Consider the following 21227-nt stretch of genomic DNA (forward strand, 5'->3'; position numbering starts at 1 on the left):
TTCTTTACAAAATAATGTCATAAGTTTGTTCAGAGGAGTAAGATAATGGAGCAAAGCAGTAAAAACAAAATGACCAAAGAACCAAATAAAAAAGTTCAGGAGTTGGCAGTCTGCAAAAATTAACTAAGTTAAAAATGTTTTCATAGTGAAGCAGGTTATATTAGGACCATTTGAAGTTTGGAGACATTTCTTATAGCATCTTCCTACAGGAGGCTGTGTCAGGGTTTCCGCATATAACAAAAGTAAAATAAATGAGACAAGACATTAATGAGATATTTGTCAGAACACGTGGCTATGAAGCAGATTAAAGGATTCATGTATTATTATTAGGATCCGGTAAAGGGGAGGCCATTTGTAGTATATGGTGAAGCTCTAGGTATTGTAAGGTGATGATCACTGAAGCTACAATGACAATGGTAAGGTCAAATGCCAAGTCTTTTTCTGAGCACTTTATCTGATTAACTCAGTTAATCCTCACAGAAACCTTATAAGGTACATACTATTATTATCTCCACCAGAGGTGATAAAACAGAGCTACAGGGAAGTTAAGAAATTTTTCTCAGGGCCGCATACAGCTGGTTTAAAGGCAATGGTAGGATTTGACTACCAAATATCTGACTTCAGATCTCCTGCTCTTAACCAATAGGCCATGCCAAATGAAGAGAAATTAGTAGTAAAACAGGGAGCATGTCTCTGTATCTGTTTTTGAGTCTGAATCTCTTCTTCACTCTGTGCTAAGGAGTGCCATTTTCTGGTGTCTTACTGATTAATAGTAATGGATAAGTAAGCATTGTAGTCTTAAGGTCAGAGTATGCTTTTCTCTGTCCTTAATTTTCTTAATAAAATATTAATAATGTAGATCTAAGTAAAGTAATTAAAGCTTACTATGATGTTGCTAGGGTGGTTCCAGCTTCTCTCCTACGTCTTCAGGATGGGAGTAGTGTGTCTGTTTTTAAAAAAATCTATTTTGAAATAGTTTGTCATATTTGACAAGTAGAAAAATTTGTCAGGTTTCCACATCCTTTACTGTCAACTGTGTCAACTAATTTTTTAGTAAATTAGCATTTAATACATTTTTATACACTCTACCCAATAAGATAGAATAGGGAAATTCACTAAATATTCTAATTCTGGACTAATCCCAACACTCATCTCTCTTTGAAGGAAAACTTCTATGATAAAACATCCTATACCATTATGTTTGGACCAGATAAATGTGGAGAAGATTATAAACTTCATTTTATCTTCAGACATAAACATCCCAAAACTGGAGTTTTTGAAGAGAAGCATGCCAAACCTCCAGATGTAGACCTTAAGAAGTTCTTTACAGACAGGAAGACTCATCTTTATACCCTTGGTATACCCTTTTAATTAATTAATTCAGAATATTTGCTGACTACCAGTGTTTTCATGGCAAGTGCTTTGGGAGAAACAAACATGGATCCTTTTGTTATGGAGCTTATCTTTTTAAGAAGATGAGACACACATACTTATAGCTCAGGTAGAAAGTAAAATGCAGTGTGAGATGAGGTATAGCTAAGAGCTCAAAAGCAATATTACTTCCAGTTTGGAAACTTGGAGAAAACCTAGTGAAGGAGACTATATTTGGCCTAGTCTTGAAGTGTAGATACAATGTGAAAGACAGGAAGGGAAAGGGATATTTTAGACACCCTGACATTAGTGGTGCTGAAAGAATAGAATACTGGAGAATAAGGTTAAAGAGGAAAGAAGCCCCTAATGTTAGACTTTGTTTACAGGCAGTTGTGGTCATTTTTGGCTCCTCCCTTGGTTGTGGCACATTTCTAAACTTTGACAGGGAAAGCATTGAGCAACCGTCTATTAACATACTTAGCTTTGCTTACATAACTAGGAGTTTGCGTAGATGTTGATGGGGAGAAACATTATATGGGATTGTTTCTCCTTTTCCCAAGAACATATGGTTATAGAGCTTTGGTCTGCTCATGATTACTTAAAATCACAGCATGTCAGAACCTAACAGGACAAATCCATCCAAGACAAAGATATTTCAATTTTCTTTCCAAAGACTGCAGTCACAGAAACATTTATTGTGTCTGCCAAGGCAGGGACCAATTTTAATGTCATCATTGATATCAAAGACCTTTTTCTGAAATAGCAAAATAGTACCGGACATTTTGGGGAACATTATAAACTGTAGAAATATAGAGATAATAATAATTAGAACAGAACAAATGAATTTTAATTAGACTTTGTTCAGGCCTGTTCAAAAGCAATTTGGTAATGTATATCAAAAGCTATAAGAAGTTTATGTCCTTTGATACCACAGTTCCACTTTCAGGAATTTATCCAAAGAGAATAATCCAGAAGAAAGAAAATTACCTGTGTATAAAAATATACTATACATTGGAAGCAACCCAAGCATTACAATAGGGGTTTTCTATACAATACAAAATGATAGCTATGAAAATGTTTAGCAACAGGAAAGAAATGCTTATAATATTAAGATGGAGAAACAAAATAAAATTCAAATTGGAGGCACATAATGATGACCACTAGACAAGTTATGCAAGCAAATAGAAAAAGACTAGAAAAAAACTAATTTTTATCAGTCACCTGATAGGTACTGTGCTCTATGCACTTTACTTAGAACCATTATATGAGGTGAGCAGTTTCTATTTTGCCTTAAGGTTAAGTAACTTGCTCTAAGAAACAAACATAATTGGTAGGACTGGAATTGAAGTTCAAGTCTGACTTCTAAACATTTGCTTTCTTACTGTACACAAAAACTTTACTGTATTAGGATTATTGAATGACTTTTTTCTTTTTAAAAAAACTTTCTGCAATAGTATTATATTTTTATAATATTATTCTGTAGTTGTTCTAAGAACCTTACAGGGTATCTTAGAAGACTTTGTAATCCAATGCCTTTAATTGTAGATTCATTTAAAATATTTAATAGTTTTCTAAATGGAAATTTTTTTTTGGCTGAAGATTTTGGACAAGGATGCCTTTTCACATGTGCATAATTGTTGTGTGCTTTATTTGTTTTATTGTAACTTTAAAAAATTTCATTTGCAAAATTTATTCAGAAAATATTCTTTTCAGGATTTCTCTTGAGAAATACCTTTTTTTTTTTAATTAGGAAGGATCTAGTACTTTTTTGCATTTAAGATCTTACTGTTAGTTCTACTTTAGTCTTAACTTTTTTCCTTTGTATAGTAATATAGTTTTATAATGTCAGCTGTAATAGAAGAGAAAATAGTGGAGAAAAAATAAAAGGGAGAAAATACCAAGTGTTCATTTACATTATTTGATTTTGTATATAACTGGCAGTATTTAATTTTGATATAAATAATTTGGTATTTAAAATTATTGTGACTGCAACCTCTGGAGATTGTTATTCTTCAGAACTATTTTTTTTAAGAAAGTGGTAGCCACTTACCTAGTTAAGTCAGAATGAGTCTGACATTTATTGACAACTCCTACTTCCTTAACTTACTGAAAGCACATGATAGGCAGCTGTTTCATCTATTGTTCTTTCCAAAGGTAGAAATTATACTGACTCCCCACCCCATGTTTACAGAAGGGAGAGAGAACTTTTATTTTGTCATTACAATGATAAGGGAGTGTTTTATAAAACTTCTGGCTTAGGGACTTTTAGAGCTAGAATTTACCTCAAAGCAAACATACTAAAGTCTGAATATTTTCAATCATCCTTAAGATATTTGACACTACAGTGTATGAATCATTGAATTTGAAATGCCAGTGAGCTTTATAGATTTCTAGGAAGTAATAAGAATATTAAGAAGTAATAAGTATATGTTAAATTCCTGATTTTGGTGCCTAGATTGGGGTTATGAAGGAGAATGTCCTTGTTTATAGGAATTATATGTACATTAAAACATTCAGGGATAATATGGATGAGGTTAGTAATTTACTGTCAAGAAATTCAAGAAAGAATAGTTCTTTATAGTATACTTGCAACTTAGAAAGTTTGAGATTGTTTCCAAAAAATTATTTTAAAATATTGAAAAAGATTGGGTTGTATTCAGTAACCATAAAAGAGTTAAGCTGACTGGTCATGTGAGTCCTAAACTGAGGTATTGAGTATTTTTTATTTGAGAAGTAATGAAGCATTTTATTAAATTATTATTATTACTTAAAACTTCACATTTGATTTTAGAAAGCATTATATCTAGTGATTTCAGCACATTTTGACTTAATACATTGATAATTTCTCTATTCTGGTTACAAGAAAATTTTACCCATGAAGTTTAAGGTAGTTTGATTATTTAGAAGATTATCTTTAAAATGCCTATCAATATGATAAGGGTAATATGTTTAAATTGGTCTTTAGTGATAAATCCAGATGACACATTTGAAGTATTAATTGATCAGACAGTTGTAAACAAAGGAAGCCTGTTAGAGGATGTGGTTCCTCCTATCAATCCTCCCAAAGAAATTGAAGATCCCAGTGATAAGAAACCTGATGACTGGGATGAAAGAGTGAAAATCCCTGATCCTTCTGCTGTCAAACCAGAAGATTGGTAAGCAGAAAATTTAGTAGCAAAACATTATTCTGCATTAAGTAATGAAATGTAACATATAAGTAAAATTTACAACCATGGAACTTATTCTTTCAAACATCAAAACTACTTATTTTGACTATTTGGGGTGTAATACTTCTCTAAAATGGATTTTGTACTTCCCTGCTTTTTAATTGTCTTAATTTTCTTTTAAATCAGTATTTTAGTTTTGTTGCCTTCAGTAAAGTATTTTTATTTTGTATGTTTTCAGTGTTGTGGGGGAAAAATTCCATGAATCTACAACGCCAGTACTTTAATTCCTAGTTTGATCTTTATCATGTCTGTATGCGCATACTTAAACACAGTTGCAGTCTTTTCAGTTATTGATTAGCTGGATTACAATAGCAATATCCTCTCAGCATCTTTTAAAACTCTGTAGGAGTCACTCATACCAGCTTGCTTACTCATACATTTTTCACTAGCTCAGTACTTGTGTGCTTTCCATTCTACAGGATTATGAATATTTTCCTTAAAATAAATGTATTCAGTTCCTGAGTTCCCATAGTTTAAGTTCAGATGATTGGAATTACCTTTGTATATCTCCATTTACTGAGGTATTCTTTGTCCTTCAAATATGTTTTGTAATTTCTCCATAAAGACCTTGTTACCTGTATTCCTAAGAACCTTTTTTTTTTTAACCTGCTGATTGGGTAACTCTTAATTATGGTTTTGCTAAGTAGGTTATCTGTCTTTACATATTTAACCCACCCCTATTAGTTACCTAATGCGGTATAACAAATTACCAAAAACTTAGCAGCTGAAGACAACAAATAAGAACTCAGTTCCTGAGAGGCAGGAATCTGGGAGTGGCTAGCTCACTTGTTCTAGCTCAGGCTCTCCTGAGGTTACAGTCACGCTGCCGTAAGAGCTGCGTGCCTCGGAAGGTTTGACTTGGGTGGCTGGAGGATCCGCTTCCCACTGGCTTTTGTGGCTGTTGTCAAGAAATTTCAATTCCCTGCCACCTGGATCTCTTCTTAGGTCTGCTCATGACAAGGCAGATGGCTCCCCGAGAAGGACTTACCCAAGAGGGAGAGAGAGAGCACAACCACAGAAATTGCAGGGCCTTTTATAACCTATTTAGAAGTGACATGCCATCACTTCAGCTGTGTTCTGTTTGTCACACAGACCAACCCTGGTACAGTTGGGAGGGGACTAAACAAAAGTATATGTGCTAAGTATGAGTAAAAAATGTTATGTGTGGGTTCTGACCGGCAGAAGTCCCAAGACGGAATGAATTGCTGGAGGCTCTGGAAAGTCAAGAGAGCTAGAGGGACTCAGGGACCAACTCCACAAGCCTCTCAAATGCTCTCACATTTATTGTGTACAATCAAAGGAAAAATCACTAACAGTTGTGTGATGGAATGCAGGAATTTAGGGAAAGACAGGATGGGATAAAGATTGTAGAATCCACAATGAGTACAAAGGCTTAATTTATCTTCAGGGAAGTCATGGGGAGAGGGGAACAAGATACATTCTTTAGATATGTGAATTACAAAGCAGACCATCAGACCAGCCAGTTCCTTGTTTTGGGGATAACAGATTTAAACAGCAAGCACGCCCAGCATTTATAGCTGAGGGCCTGGGCCTTTGCTTTCCTACGGGCAGAGTGCTATCTAAAACCTCAACTATACACACAAGGCATCATTGTTTCTACTTTTTAAGGCCAGGAGACAGGAGTGTGGAGGCATAGGTGCCTGCTAGTAAAGCAGTTACTAAGCACATTTGTTCTTCTTAAGGTGACAAGCGGCTGGAGTCTGTTACAATTTGTTAACCCAACCATGGGCTCCCACGGTGTTATGTTCTTAGTTAGCTAAGAGGGTTTTTTTTGTGTGTGTCTGTGTGTGATTGGGTGTTGGATTTTGTAAATAGCTTTTTTTGCATTTTGAGATAACCGTTGGGTTTTCTCCTTTATTTTCTTGGTGTGGTGGATGGACTACACTGATTTTCTAATGTTGGACTAACCTTGCAATCCACTTGGTCAACAAGTATTGTCCTTTTTATATTTGCTAGGTTCTGATTGCATGTTTTTTCTGTCAGATTTATTGAAGTATAATTTTTGTACAGTTAAATCCATCTATTTTAGATATACAGTTCTGTGAATTTTGACAGATATGTACAGTGATGTAACTACTACTACAATCATGATATAGAATATTTCCATCAGTCCAAAAAGGTCTCTCATATCCTTTTGTCATCAATTCCCTCCTTCCACCCTCATCTGGAAACTACTGATGTGATTTCTGTCCCTTATAGCTTTGCCTTTTCAAAAATACCGTATAAAATGGAATCTTACGGTATAGCTTTTGTTTCTGGTTTCTTTCACTCAGAATAATGCTTTCTGAGATTTATCCATTTTTATTTTGCTTGTGTCAGCAATTAGTTTTGTTTTATTGCTGAGTGGTGTTCCATTGTAGGAATGTATCATAATTTGTTTATCCATTCACATGTTGATGGAAGTTTTAGTTGTTTCCAGTTTGGGGCAATTATGAATAGAGCTGTTACAAACATTTGTGGACAAGGCTTATGGGGACATAATTTTTCCTTTTTCTTAGGTAAATGCCTAGGAGTGCGATTGTATAGTAAGTGTGTTTAAATTTATAAGAAACTGCCAAACCTTACCAAAGGGCTGAATGATTTTGCATTCCTACCATTATATCAGTTCCACATGTTATACAGTAACAGCATTATCTGTTTTTTTAATTGGGATATAATTGACATAGAACATTGTATTAGTTTATTGTGTAATGTAATGATTTGATATATGTAGTTATTGCAAAATGATCACTACCATAAATTTAGTTAACATCCATCACTTCACATAGTTACAGGTTTTTTCTTGTGATAAGAACTTGCAAGGTCCACCCTTTTAGCAACTTTCAAATATGCAGTACAGTATTGTGAACTGCAGTCACCATGCTGTGCGTTATATCCCCTGGACTTACTTACCTTATAACCGGAAGTTTGTACCTTTTGACCTTTTGGTATTATCTGTTTCTGTTTTTCTTTGGCTATTCTAAAAGGTTTATAATGGTATCTAGTTGTAGTTTTGATTTGCATTTTCCTAATGACTAATCACTAATTTCCTTGATTTTCATTTACTTGCCACTCATATCACTTTCTTTGGAGAAATGTCTTTTCAATTTTTTTGGCCCATGTTTTAATTGGGTTATTTTTTATATTGAGTTATGAATGTTATTCTAAATACAGGTATTGTATTAGTTATCAAATTTGTGTAACAAATTACCCCAAAATTTAGCGGCTTAAAACCACATTTATTATCTCAAAGTTTCCGTGATTCAGCATTCTGAGTGCAGCTTGGCTGAGTCTTCTGGCTCTGGGTCTCTTAGGCTTCAATTAAGATGTCAGCTGGGACTGTAGTCATCTAAGGGCTCAAGTGGGAATGGATCCATTTTCAACCTCACTCAAGTGGGTGCTGGTAAGATTCAGTCTCACAAGAAACTGAATTGTTGTTGGACTGAGGGCCTCAATTCTTTGCTAGATGTTGGTCAGAGTCATCCCTTGGTTCCTTGCAATCTAGCCCTCTCCATGGAGTATCTCACAATATGGTAGCTGTCTTCAAAGGAAGCAAAGGGAGGGGAAGGGAGGGAGAAGAGAGTGCGAAGAAGATAGAAGTGACAATCTATACTGGATCAACACTGTCCTCCCAAAATCCATGCCTACCCATACCTGTAATTGTGACTTTATTGGGAATTAGGATTTTTGCAGATGTAATCAAGTTAAGATGACGTAAGACTGGATTAGGGTAGGCCCTAAATGCAAGATAACTAGTGTCCTTTTAAGAAGAGGGAAATTTGGACACAAACATATAGGAAGAACACCATGTGACAGCTGAGGCAGAAATTGCAGTGATGCATCTACAAGCTAGGGAATGCCAAAGGTTGTCAGCAGCCACCAGAAGTAAAGAAGCAGCAAGGAAAGATCCTGCCCTAAAACTTTTAGAGAGAGCCTGTCCCTGCCAAAAACTTTGATTTCTGATTTCTAGTCTCCAGAATTGTGAGATAATAAAATTCTGTCATTTTAGATCACCCATATTGTATTTTGTCACAGCAGCCAAGGGAAACTAATATATAATCTTTTATAACTTACTCTTGAAAGTAACATCCCATTACTAATTTCTGTTCATTAAATAGCAAGTTATTAGGTCACACTCACTCTTAAGGAGAGGGGATTACACGTGGGCGCATGGGTACCAGGAAGCAGGATCATTGGAAACCATTTCAGAAGCTGCTTACCTCAGTCCGAGATGACTACAGTACTGGCCAGTGCCTTGATTGCAACCTGCCAGAGTCCCTGAGCAGAGGACCCAGAGCGGTAACCAGATTTTGCAATACAGAAACTGCGATAGTAAATGTTACTTTTTAAGCCCCTAAGTTTTGGAGTGATTTGTTATGCAGCAATAGTCAGTAAATACAGATACGCAGTATGCAGGTACTTCATCTCGCTCTGTTACTTGTCTTAATTTTCTTAATAGAGGAAGTTTTAAATTTTTATGAAGTCTAGTTTGTCAGTGTTTGTCTTTGATGTTTTATGCTTTTATGCATCTTACTAAGAAGTCTTCCTAAATGTGACAAAGATTTTTTTTTTGTTTTCTAGAGAAATAATTTTGACTAAAGCTCTGTTCTGAGTTGTTATATGTAGTGTGAGGTATAAATCAAGATTAATTTTAAAAATATGAATGTCTAATTGTTCCAACATCTCTTATTATCTATTTAATGTCTGTGATTGTCTGTATTGATGTCTTTCATTTCCGATATGGTAGTGTTTTTTCTTGAATTGCTTAGCTAAAGGTTTATCAATTTTATTGATCTTTTTGGAGAACCCCTCTATTGGCCTTTTTGTGTTTCGTTATTTCCTTCTTCTTCTTACTGTGGACTTAATTTACTTCTGTTTTCTGCCTTATTAAGGTGGTAAATCATTTCTGATTGAAGCAGCTGTAAATTTTCTCTAAGCATTGCTTTAACTATACTATATAAATATATGTTATTTATGAGAACATTGAGTTCATACTGTTTTCCAATTTCCTTAGTGATTTCCTCTTTGATTCATGTATTTTTAAATATATTGCTTTGTCAGTTATTTATGGATTTTCCAGATATGATTTTCATTTTGACTCCCAATATAATTCTGTTGTGGTCAGAAAACATTCACAAATGTCAGTTACATCAGATTGCTTGAAAAGCTTTTATATTCTTAATGATTTTCAGTCTATTCTCTTACTGAGAGAAGAGAATTAAAATCCTCAACTATGTGGATTTGTCTTTATCTCCTTTGAGTTCTGTTAGTTTTTGTTTCATGTGTTTTGAAGATCTATTACTGGATCAATTCAAAGTATTTCATGACCTCTTGAAGACTGACCTTTTTATTATTATAAAATATCCTTCTGTTATAAACTCTCATACTGCTCTGTCTTGAAGTCTACTTGGTCTCATATTAAATCAGCACTCTCATTTTCTTTTAAACCTTGTTTCCATTGAACAGTATTTTGCATTGTTTACCAGTAACCTATATATATGCCTTTATTTTTCAAGTGATTTTCTTGTAGGCAACTGCATTTGGGTCTTGCTTTTTAATTGGAGTGTTTTAAACCATCTGCATTTAATGTACTTACTGATATGGTTGGTTGTAAACCTACCATCTCATTACTTGTTTTTTGTTTGTCCTATATATTCTGTGGTCTTCTATAAATTTTTTTCCTTTTTTTATATTGAGTTATTTTATTTTATTTGAGTCTTCTATTTTTTCTTCTCTATTGGTTTATTGGCTTTTCTTCTGTGGTTTGTTATTTTAGTGGTTGCTCTTGGGTTTACAATATACATCTTAAACTTATTTCAATCTACTCTCAAATCATTATGCCACTTTATGTCTATGTTAATAGTATGAGTCTTATGTTTTCTCCCTTCCATCCTTTGTGCTGTTATCATGCACAGTAAATATATATGAAGACCACACATATTTATTCTTCAGTATCTTTTAATCTGAAAGTTATGAGGGGAAAAGTCCTTTTATTTACCCACATATGTATCATTTCTGGTACTCTCCTTTTGTGTAGGTAGAAATTCCCATCTGTTATTTTCTTTCTGCCTGATAAACTTGTCTTAACATATTGTAGTGCATGTCTGCTGTCATTGCATTCTCTCAACTTATTTTTCTGAAAATTTCTTTATTTTGCCTTCATTTCTGAAGGATTTTTCACCATGGGAAATAGATTGATAGTTATTTTGCAATAGCCAATCCTTGTCACGAGGCTCACACTGATTCCGATGAGAAGTCATTTGTTATTCTCATCCGTATTCTCCTTTACCTGATATGTCATTTTATCTCTTTGGTTTTAAGATTTATTTTTATTATTACTAGTTTCACCAGTTTGATTTTGTTGTGCCTTGGTGTCATTTTGTGTGTGTGTGTGTTTGTCTTGCTTTGGGTTCTTTTAGTTTTTTGGAATATGGTTTTATAGTTTGTATTGATGGGTAATATTTGACCATTATTTCATTAAATATTTATATATGCCTACCCATCCCTTTTTTGGACGCACCTTAAATGTATGTTAGGCTGCTTAACATTTGTGCTGCAAGTCACTGAGGTTGTATTTATTTTTTATACCAGTTTTTCTCTGTGCTTATTTTGGGAAGTGTCTATTTGTATTTCTTCAAATTTTTCTTGTTTGTAAACATTGGGATTACCACCTATTCAGAACATAGACTGTTGCTCCTGGATAACCAGAAGTGTTAACTTGTTAACTCTTGTAGATGAAGAGGGGTAATGATTAGCAATGAAAATGTCTTTGCCTTCAGGAAAATAATATAATAGGAAAGTAACTTGTGCTAGGAATAATAATACTTTTTTTAAAAATTAATAAACCACTTATTAATGCAGAATTTCCATGAATTCATACTATCAGAAAAGGTAGGATGCAGTCCCTCCATATGGGCTTTCTAACATTGCTTCGTATTTGTTTGCCCATAAAGGGTAAGGCTGGGAAATAAGTTTGTCCTTGAATGAGAGAAACTGCATAACAACCTCAATCTGGTTGGTGATATGTGTCAGAATTTGTTTTCTGAAGTGCTGAAAGAAATGTGCCTTTAAATTTTAAACTCTACTTACTTTGAGCCCTCAGAGACTTTAAGATAACATTGATATCAGGCAAATACAAGTCTTTATATATAAAGAGTTGATTATTTCAGTTTGTTACTCAGTCTTTACATATAGAGTTGATTATTTCAGTTTGGTATTCAACTTTTGTTTGGAACATCATGATGTAAATTCTTGTTTAAAATTTCCGCTTTTCTATAAAGATGAAAATTGTATTAGTAATTCCATTTTGTACTTACTATGACTATGTTTATATACTTCAGAATTTACTAAGTATTATTTTTAAATGAAAATATGAAAAATTACTAGAATTAAATATGGAGAGTTTTTAAAAAATAACTTTGGAGTAGGGAAGACCTTTCCAAATATGACAAAATTGAAGAACCACAAAGAAAAATATTAATACATTCCAAATACATGAAAATACGTTTTTTTATATAGCAAAAAACCCCACCATAAACTACATAAAAAATACATGAGAAACTCGAAAAAAAATTTCAATTCATGTAGCTGACCACTAATTTCTTACTGATTTCTAATATATTCCAGGATATTAATTATAGCATTATTTGTAATAGTAAGATTTTAAACACTAAATGTCCTCAAGAATAGATACATTAAATAAATTATGGTATATTCACAAAATAAAAAACTATGCAACTGTTAAGAAGAATGAAGTAGATTTATATTTTTATAAAATAGAGTGCCTAGATCAGTGTTGACACGTAGTAGGCATCCCATGTATGTTTGTTGAAGATTGAGTTTTTAAATAAACGAAAGCAAGATCTAACATACTCTGTATAGAATGCTATCATTTATGTAAATTGTATAAATCATTTTTGTAAAAAAAAATATACATACACATAAGTGCTTGTATGAATAGAGCATAACAGGAAATTTATACAAAATGTATAGCAGAAGATTTAGGTAGATGAGAGATGGGGGAGGTAGTAGGCACAAAGACAGAAGGGTCAGAAATATGTTTTGGTACCTTCTGAATTTTGTAATGTGCATTTTTAAACAGTTCAAATAATTAATAATTAGCATGGAATATTGTATTTATAGGGATGAAAGTGAACCTGCCCAAATAGAAGATTCAAGTGTTGTTAAACCTGATGGCTGGCTTGATGATGAACCAAAATTTATTCCAGATCCTAATGCTGAAAAACCTGAGGATTGGTAAGCATTCTTCATATTCAAATGTCAATTTCATGTTTCTTACTTGCTTTTTTGTTCCTAGTTTACATGACTGACAGGAGAGACTTGAGGTTACTATATTTGCTTTGTTCTAATATCCTAAGGAATGAAGACATGGATGGAGAATGGGAAGCACCTCGTATTTCTAATCCAGCCTGTCGGATTGGGTGTGGTGAGTGGCACCCTCCCATGATAGATAACCCAAAATACAAAGGAATATGGAGACCTCCAATGATAGATAACCCAAACTACCAGGTAGTAACCACTTGTTCCAATCCCACAGTAAAGTTTAAAATGTTGTGCTATTTGTATTACATGTCTAGTTATTGGTAATGTTATATTAACTTTTAGGAATTTGATTTGTAATAGTGTGCCTTAGCTATCTTAAGACGTCAAAGAAAAGAGACTTCAATTAATTTATATTTAAAAAGTAAAAGTAAAAAAAAAAAGTAAAGCATTCTTTATTTAATTTTCTGGTGGAATAAAATGAAGAACTAAAGATCAGTCACTTTATACTATATTTTTCCCTAGTAATCAACTGATGATCACTTTGGAATCAATTTTATTTTAGAATTAAATATAAGAAATGAGTTCTGATCAAGAGAACTCATATTATACATTTTAGTAATTAAAATCTGTGCTTAATGTGCTCCTTACTTTCTGGTGTTATTAAAATTGTTTTTTTCGTAATATAAATGAGATATTTCTTCAGTATACCTAGTTTTGGGGGTAGAAATCCTTACATTATCCATTTAACCCTGTAGATTTATCTAATTAGTCATTGACATTTTCTAACATTTATTTTATATGTACAGTTGTATATTCTAATGGCTCATTGTAGTTCTTCTTCATAGCATTTATCACAAAATGCTTATTTTAGTAACTTTTTTGTTTAACATCTGTCTCTGTCTTTAGACTTTAAACACCATAATGCAGGGACCATGTTTGCCTTGATTATCACTGTATTCTAGCATCTGGCATAGTGCTTAGCACAGAATAGATATATATGATGGCAGAATGAATCAGTGAGTGATCCTATCGTCCAGTTTGATTTGGTTAAATTTAATCACGTAAGATCTAATGGAACTTATGTGTTAAATAATTGTTTTGAGATTCAACTATGATTGACTATTGATGCCTATCATGGATATATGTTAAAAGGCACAGTTCCATATAGTGATCTCTCTGGTTTGAACAGTTTTAATGACATCTTGCCTTCAATATCTTTACTAAATGTGAAAAAAAATTATCTGAAATAGTGTCACTTGTGAAATTTCTGAAGCTTCTGTGTGTGTTGGATTTTCACTCTGCCTCTTTTTTTTCCCCCAGAGTTTAAAGTCAGTGTTATTCATAGGGAACATCATGTACAGGATAGGAAGAAACAAGATTTTACTTCCAGTGAATTTGTAATGAATTAATTATGAGTTTAAGTTTTCTTTTTTCCCAGTTAGTGTTGCTAATTTCATTCAACAGCAGCTCTTCTTGAGGAACATTTATAATGAAATTATTTTATTTGAAAATATCTTTAAATTATTTTTTCTTCCAGGGTGTCTGGAGTCCTCGAAAAATTCCTAATCCAGATTATTTTGAAGATGATCATCCATTTCTTCTGACTTCTTTCTGTGCTCTTGGTTTAGAGCTTTGGTCTATGACCTCTGATATCTACTTTGATAATTTTATTATCTGTTCAGAAAAGGAAGTAGCAGATCGCTGGGCTGCAGATGGTTGGGGAGTGAAAATAATGGCAGAAAATGCTAATGAGGTATAGTATTCACCATATAATAACAATAGGACTTGGTCCTGGTTATAGGTTATACAAATGGCCTTAAAGGTAAATAAATGTGCAATAATTACTAAATGCTAAAGAAACATATTTAAATAAATTTATGTAGGCAGAATATTTAGCTTTACCAAATTATGATATAACTTCATTATAAACTAGGTAATGAATGTAAGTCTTTGTTTCATTTATTAAAATATGATAGCATAATGGGATTTAATGCCTTTTGGTGTTTATAGAAATGAGACTCCTTAGTATCTTTGTCACCTTGTCAATTCAAGGCCTAAGTGAGAACAGTAACCTAAATATTCTTTATTCATTTTAACTACTTTTCACTTAGAGTGCAGAAACTTTTTAAATTTAATATTATTTAATTATGCTCTAGTTTCAAATTTTAACACTACTTAGAAAAGATTAAGCTAAATATTTCTACACAATGCACCTTGGAGAATATAACTTTAAAACTCATTACTATAAAGAAAAATTCATACCTTATATTTGGTTTCTTTGGATATTAGCAAAAACCATCAAAAGAGTAAGTAAAGGTAAGGGAATTCTAATTTAACTAAAAGATTTAATGATTTTAGTTTTATTTTAATAAGAGAAACAGTTTCCTTCCTGAAGGTTGTGTACAAAATTTGTTAACAAGAAAATGAAAACACAGTAATTCTCAGGTTGATTTTTTTAAAGTAAGTCCTTTAAAGTGCAGAATGAGTTATCAGAGAGTTGTATAGTTCTAAATGAACCAGATAAAACATCCATAAAGAGTAGTTCTATTGTGAACCTTACCAAAAAAGAGAATTGTCCTAATTCTTGCTGGTAGGTTAGCAATATCCACCTATGTAGTATAACATACCTCCTACTATAAAGTGTCAAGCAGTGATGCATGCAAATAATTAAAGATTGTTTAAAATTTATGAAGTATAAGACAGGAAAATATTTTTAGCTTACAAATTCATGACTGCTTAATATAAAACATCTAGGTGAAATTCTTGTTTTTGTAAGTTGTATTTCTGATTGAAGGTTTATAAAATCTGAATTGCATTTTTGTGCTTGTTTCTTCTTTAGCCTACCGTGTTTAAACAGTTGATGGCAGCTACTGAAGATCGCCCATGGCTTTGGCTCATTTATCTTGTGACAGCAGGGCTTCCAGTGGCATTAATTACTTTATTTTGTTGGCCAAGAAAAGTAAAGGTAAAGAAAATGAATTTCCTTCAACATTAAAAAAAAAAATGTCTTAGTGTTTAGGAGTTCTGTGAATAGAGCAGGTAGTTCTTAAAAGTAATAAATTGCCTGTAAGCTTTTACTGATAGTTCACTGTATATGGTATCAGTTATTGCAAAAACTTTTTTAGTAGTGCTTTGCTTTTAGTAAGAATAGCTTGTGTTAAATTGCCATAGAAAAAATATGAAGATGCGGAGTTCAAAAAAACTGACATATGTAAACAACAAACAAAGGGAGCACTAGAGCAAGAAGTGAAGGAAGAGAAAGCAGCCCTGGAGAAACCAGTAGACTTGGAAGAGGAAAAAAAGGAAAGTGATGGTGAAATTCTTGAAAAAGGTAAGATGATGATGGTGATTTATAATGGCTACCCTGGGCAAAGCTCATTAAAAATAGTAGATTGTCTGGTAAACCCTAGTCGTCACACTTGTTTATTGTCATATTTATACCATCGGAATCCCCAAGAATGCGTGACTATGGCAAAGAGGATCCTTGCCTGGATTGGTCCTGAGCAGGCATCCTACATATGATTTTTGTCTTCTAAGGAGAAAGAATTGTAAAAATTACTCAGTTGCTTCAGAGCCTAGCAACTATGAATCTCATATGACATAGCTTTTTGCAAAGATTTTTCTTGCCTCCAAGAATGTAGTTTAGGTGGGAGGTGCAGACTAGACCATGGCTTCTGTAGAGGAGTAATCAGTTTAAGGAAGGTGATTGCAACAGAGTCCACACCAAGTCTTCCAACTGCTGTTGTTTATCAGATAGTTTATCATATTGAACAAATAGTACTGTCTTTTGAAAGGATTGCTGAATCATGTCTGCTTCCCATCTTCTATTAAATTCCAGAAGATGTTAAAACTGAAGAACTGAGGCTTTTTGGTGACTCCATTGAGACCTCCTTATACACATTTAGGTAGCAGTAAAACTATTGATGTTTGCTAGATATCACAAGCCAAGTTCCAGATTCAGCCCTTTAAAACTTAAATTATATCTTGAGCACTATTTTTAACTCAATAGTTGATGAAACAATTGACTTAGAAAAAATACTGATTCACAACACACACATACATATTTACATATATATGCGTATACATATACACATACACATACGTATATATATTCTTTGGTTTTCATTCTGCATACAGATTGAATGCCTTAAAATTTTCTAATTCTGTCCCTTTCCTCAGATATGATTTGTTTATAAAATGTGGTTAAATAGTGAGTATTTGTATTTCATTTAAAAACATTTCTAATGGAAATTGCTTTTAAATATTGGAATTTAAATGCATCCCCTGACTTTTATGTAATACTTTTCAGTAGCAAAATGCTAATTCATCAAGTCTTTGCCTTTAATAAAAATCTGTGTTCTAGAAGAGGAAGGTGAACCTGAGGAAAAGAGTGACGAAGAAATTGAAATCATAGAAGGACGAGAAGAAGGTAATAAATCAAATAAGTCTGGATCAGAGGATGAGGTAAGCCACTCTTTAACAGAAAATAAACTAGTTTTCTATGTATGATTGTTAATCCATAAAAAATTATTTCAATAAAAGCAGCAATCTGGTTTGTGATGAATTTTTTGCTGTATTTCTCCCAGCTTTCTTTAGAGTGCCCATATTGTTTTAAAATCTATCAATAAGGAAAGCATGAAAATACTATGTTATATCATCTTAATGCCTGATGAAACAGTGTAAAGTAAGTTTACACTATAGTTTACAAAATATAAAGAGATCTGTGTCTGTGAAAAAATTATGATTATCATTAAAGTGTTGTGTTGAAAGGTATAATAAGCAGACCATCTGAATTTTTAAGGTAATTCTGTTTATTACAAGACAATTTTATTTATAACCATTGTGAAAACATTCTCATTGTCTCAGTAACTTACTTTCAAAAGATTTCATTCATTGGGTAGTTGAGTACTATCTACTTGATAATGGTGTTTTTCTCAAATCTTTAGTAAACTAGTTTTCTCATTAACTTGGTATGTCTGCCCCTTTTTCCATTCTGAGGTATAGTAGGACTTTCTACAGTGCCTCTTTTTTAAGTTGGATATTATGGAATCAGAAACTATTCAGGATATAATTCAGAACCAGAGCTTCCTTTTTTTTACCCAGAATATACCCACAAAAGCCCATTTTCTCTACCCTTCTAGCCCTGTAAGTACTTTATAATCTTACTCTCAGAAGTCACCATCCTCACCACTCTCATAGCTTAGAGTTAGGTAGGGTAAAGATACCCTGGCTTGATGCATGTGATAAAATAAATTTTCTATTTTGTCTGTTTGAAGAAATCTCCCAAATAAACTTGTTTTATTATTATTGTTCAATTGTTTTCTAAAGTTTATGCAGTACATATACCTGGTTACTGGTTCTAAGTGCCTTGTGAGATATTTAAATGTGTTTTGTGGATCATTATCTAGTATGAATATCTTTATTTAGAGGGAGTTGGGTGAAGATAATTTTTTCCAGAACAGAGTTTTAAATAGTCATTGTTTCCTGCTGTCACTGTCTTAATAATAATACTTGGAATCATTCATTGAATGTATACTCTAGTTATATTTTGCTTTATAAAATATTTTGTGTATCTTTAAAAATGTCTTAATTCCATCATTTAGCCTTATGTTTTTTAGTCTTTTAGTCTTACATGCTTGTTAGTGACCTAAAATAAATCCATTTTTATATAATATATAATTATAACTATCTTGTATAATACCTTCATTATTTAATTTTGTTACACAAGTTTTTAATTTATGTCAAAATGATTATTCAAGAAAGATAAGAATTAAAGGAAAGAAAAACCCCAAACCATAAATTTGATGTTCCCTTTTCTTCTCTCCTAATTTTTCTCAAAGCACTACATGCCAAAAATTCTGAAAAAGTCCCGGTAAAACCAGCTCAGCAATTTATTACTTACAGAAACATTGTGATGTATAGTTAACGCTTAATATCCCACAATGAAAATATCATGTAACCTTTAATTAACTGTGAGATTAGATTAAGTTCTAAATCATAAAATCATGAATTGAGTTGTTAGCATTATTCCTTGTCAGATGCATATTTGACAAGCAGAGTTACTCTAAAAATGTAATAAAACCCAAAGATGAACAAATTGAAACATATCAATGTATATACACATTTTTGATCAGTTATTAAGCAAAGGAACATAAAGATAAAGCATGTGATTATTTGAACATATATTTTAGATAGTAAGAAGTATATTATTTACTACTATTAGTTGCCTACTGTATGGAAATGGACATTTTCATAATTTTTTTCCTAGATGAAAGAAGCAGATGAGAGCACAGGATCTGGAGATGGGCCAGTCAAGTCAGTACGCAAAAGAAGAGTACGAAAGGAGTAAAGTATATTTAAGTATTTTTCATTCCTAAAAGAGAGAGTTGGCATTCTAAAGTTGGTGTGCCAGAACTGAACTTGAATCAATCTGCACATCCTGTTTCTTCTATCTAGCAATGTTATTCTTTCAGACATTTGTTTTAGTCTTCTTTTTCAGGAAAGAAAAAAAAAACACTTTGAAGTTACCTGGTCTTTGAATTTAGAATAAAAGAAAGGTGCATGTTACATATCAGATTTTAAGAGATTAATATCATTAGAAGTTACACAGTTTTAATAGTTTGGAGAGATTAGTTTCTACAGAGCAAAATAATATGCAGCAGCTTCACCGCTGTTAGAAGAGTCAGTTATTGGAAATTCCTCTTAAATGGCTATACTATAATATGACTGGTAGTTCTATAAATAAATGACAGTTTGTTCTGTTGTACAGGGCTAAATGCAATAAAGTTCCTGTATGGTTGTTTGATTCTATCAACAATTCAAAGTGTTTGTATGTGACCCACATTTACCTAGTTTGTGTCAAATTATAGTTATGGTCCATTGTTCACTTAAATTATAGAGTTCTTTAAAGAGGTGCTTTGTTGACAAACAGGTCAACAAAACAAATGTCTATATGTCATTCATAGAATCATTGGTTAATAGTGCAGCGTATTTACATTTGAATACAAAGAAAAGAGGTTTATCAAAGTGAAATGGTGTACAAATTTTTTTTCAAACTTTTATAGTTGTTTTATGCCAGAATGGCTTACCCTATTCACAAGATTGCTTATGCCTACATTGCTCTTGAAAATAAAATTTAAATATTTTCTCATCTTTAAATGATACCCTCTTTAATAGGTAGATTATTATTGGAGAGTCTTTATTTTCTTTGATTAAAGAGATTCTAATGGCTGATAAATGTCGATCATCATGCTTTGTATTTTTATCTTTTTTCCTGACAAATTCAAATCTGTTTTCAGTCTGTTGTCTCATCTAGCTTCAAAACCGCCTCTACAGTAGATAACAACTATGTCGTTCCTCTTTTTAAAGTACAGTTGACCCTTGAAAGCACAGGTGTGAACTGTGTAGGTCCGGTTATACATTGATTTTTTTCTTCCCAATAAACTCTAAGGTTCTATATGATGTTTGGTTGAATCCTCCAATGCAGAATCTGCAAATATGGGTGGTCAACTATGGGACTTGAGCGTCCGTGGATTTTAGTATCTGCCACGGGCCCTGGAACCAATCCCCCATGGATACCAAGGGAAGACTGTAGTTACCAAAAGCCACAGAACTACATTATAGTGGAGCTGTATTGTTCCATTTAACATATACTAAGAGTTTTTCATGTTTGGGTGACAGACGCTTTGGAAGGTGATGTAAATCTTTGAGACCATGGAACTACTTCACTACTGTCTAGAGAAGTCTATACTAGTTGGGTAATGTTTCGGATTCCTTCATAGACATACAACTGCATCCTTGGGCCCCTTCCCATCCAGCCCCCTTCCCAGTAGTACATTTTAGAGCTTATGTATAAGGAAAATGAGTCTCTAGCTTCTCCTCTGACTAAAGGAAGCCAAATATAGCCAGTATAGTCACTATTCACTCTATTTCAGGGAGTGAATTGAAAATGAAAATAAGTGCTTTATTCCATTGCTGTGTTCTGAACTTTCCATAAATTAGTGATGGAAAATCTTAATACACAGTTAACCATACTTTGTATTTAATACTAACTGAACTTAATACATCTTGCAAGGATTCCCTTTCTTACTCTACATTTGGAATGTCGAAGTGAACTAGACACTGAGTAATTCCAGATGAGAATGTTTCTGAAAGTAAACTACTACTTCATGGGGTAAATCCGTTCTTATTTTTATGGAAACCTCCTTTCCTGGTAAGTGTCTTGTAAGTGATCTTTTTTTAAAGATTTATTAAAGCTCTTTTTTACTTTCTTGGTTGCAGATTCATTTTAACTTTAACATTTGGTTAAACTCCATGAGCCTGCAGTGGTAAAATCTGAGCAACCGG

At 32.9% G+C, this 21227-nt stretch overlaps 1 protein-coding gene across 2 annotated transcripts in view; it reads left to right on the plus strand.

The window, feature by feature from the left end:
• CLGN (calmegin) overlaps positions 1-20337 on the plus strand; it is a 40795-nt gene extending 20458 nt beyond the window's left edge. For both annotated transcript variants that reach the window (XM_031465641.2, XM_064493977.1), the window contains 9 exons: positions 1165-1357; positions 4337-4526; positions 12741-12854; positions 12977-13127; positions 14419-14634; positions 15721-15846; positions 16053-16212; positions 17245-17345; positions 19150-20337. In XM_031465641.2, coding sequence (XP_031321501.1) covers positions 1165-1357; positions 4337-4526; positions 12741-12854; positions 12977-13127; positions 14419-14634; positions 15721-15846; positions 16053-16212; positions 17245-17345; positions 19150-19230 — 1332 coding nt within the window. In that variant the 3' untranslated portion in view covers positions 19231-20337. The remainder of the gene's footprint in view (positions 1-1164; positions 1358-4336; positions 4527-12740; positions 12855-12976; positions 13128-14418; positions 14635-15720; positions 15847-16052; positions 16213-17244; positions 17346-19149) is intronic.
• The last annotated feature ends 890 nt before the right edge of the window (positions 20338-21227 follow it).

This window comes from Camelus dromedarius, chromosome 1 (assembly GCF_036321535.1).
Source record: "Camelus dromedarius isolate mCamDro1 chromosome 1, mCamDro1.pat, whole genome shotgun sequence".
Lineage (NCBI taxonomy): Eukaryota > Metazoa > Chordata > Mammalia > Artiodactyla > Camelidae > Camelus > Camelus dromedarius.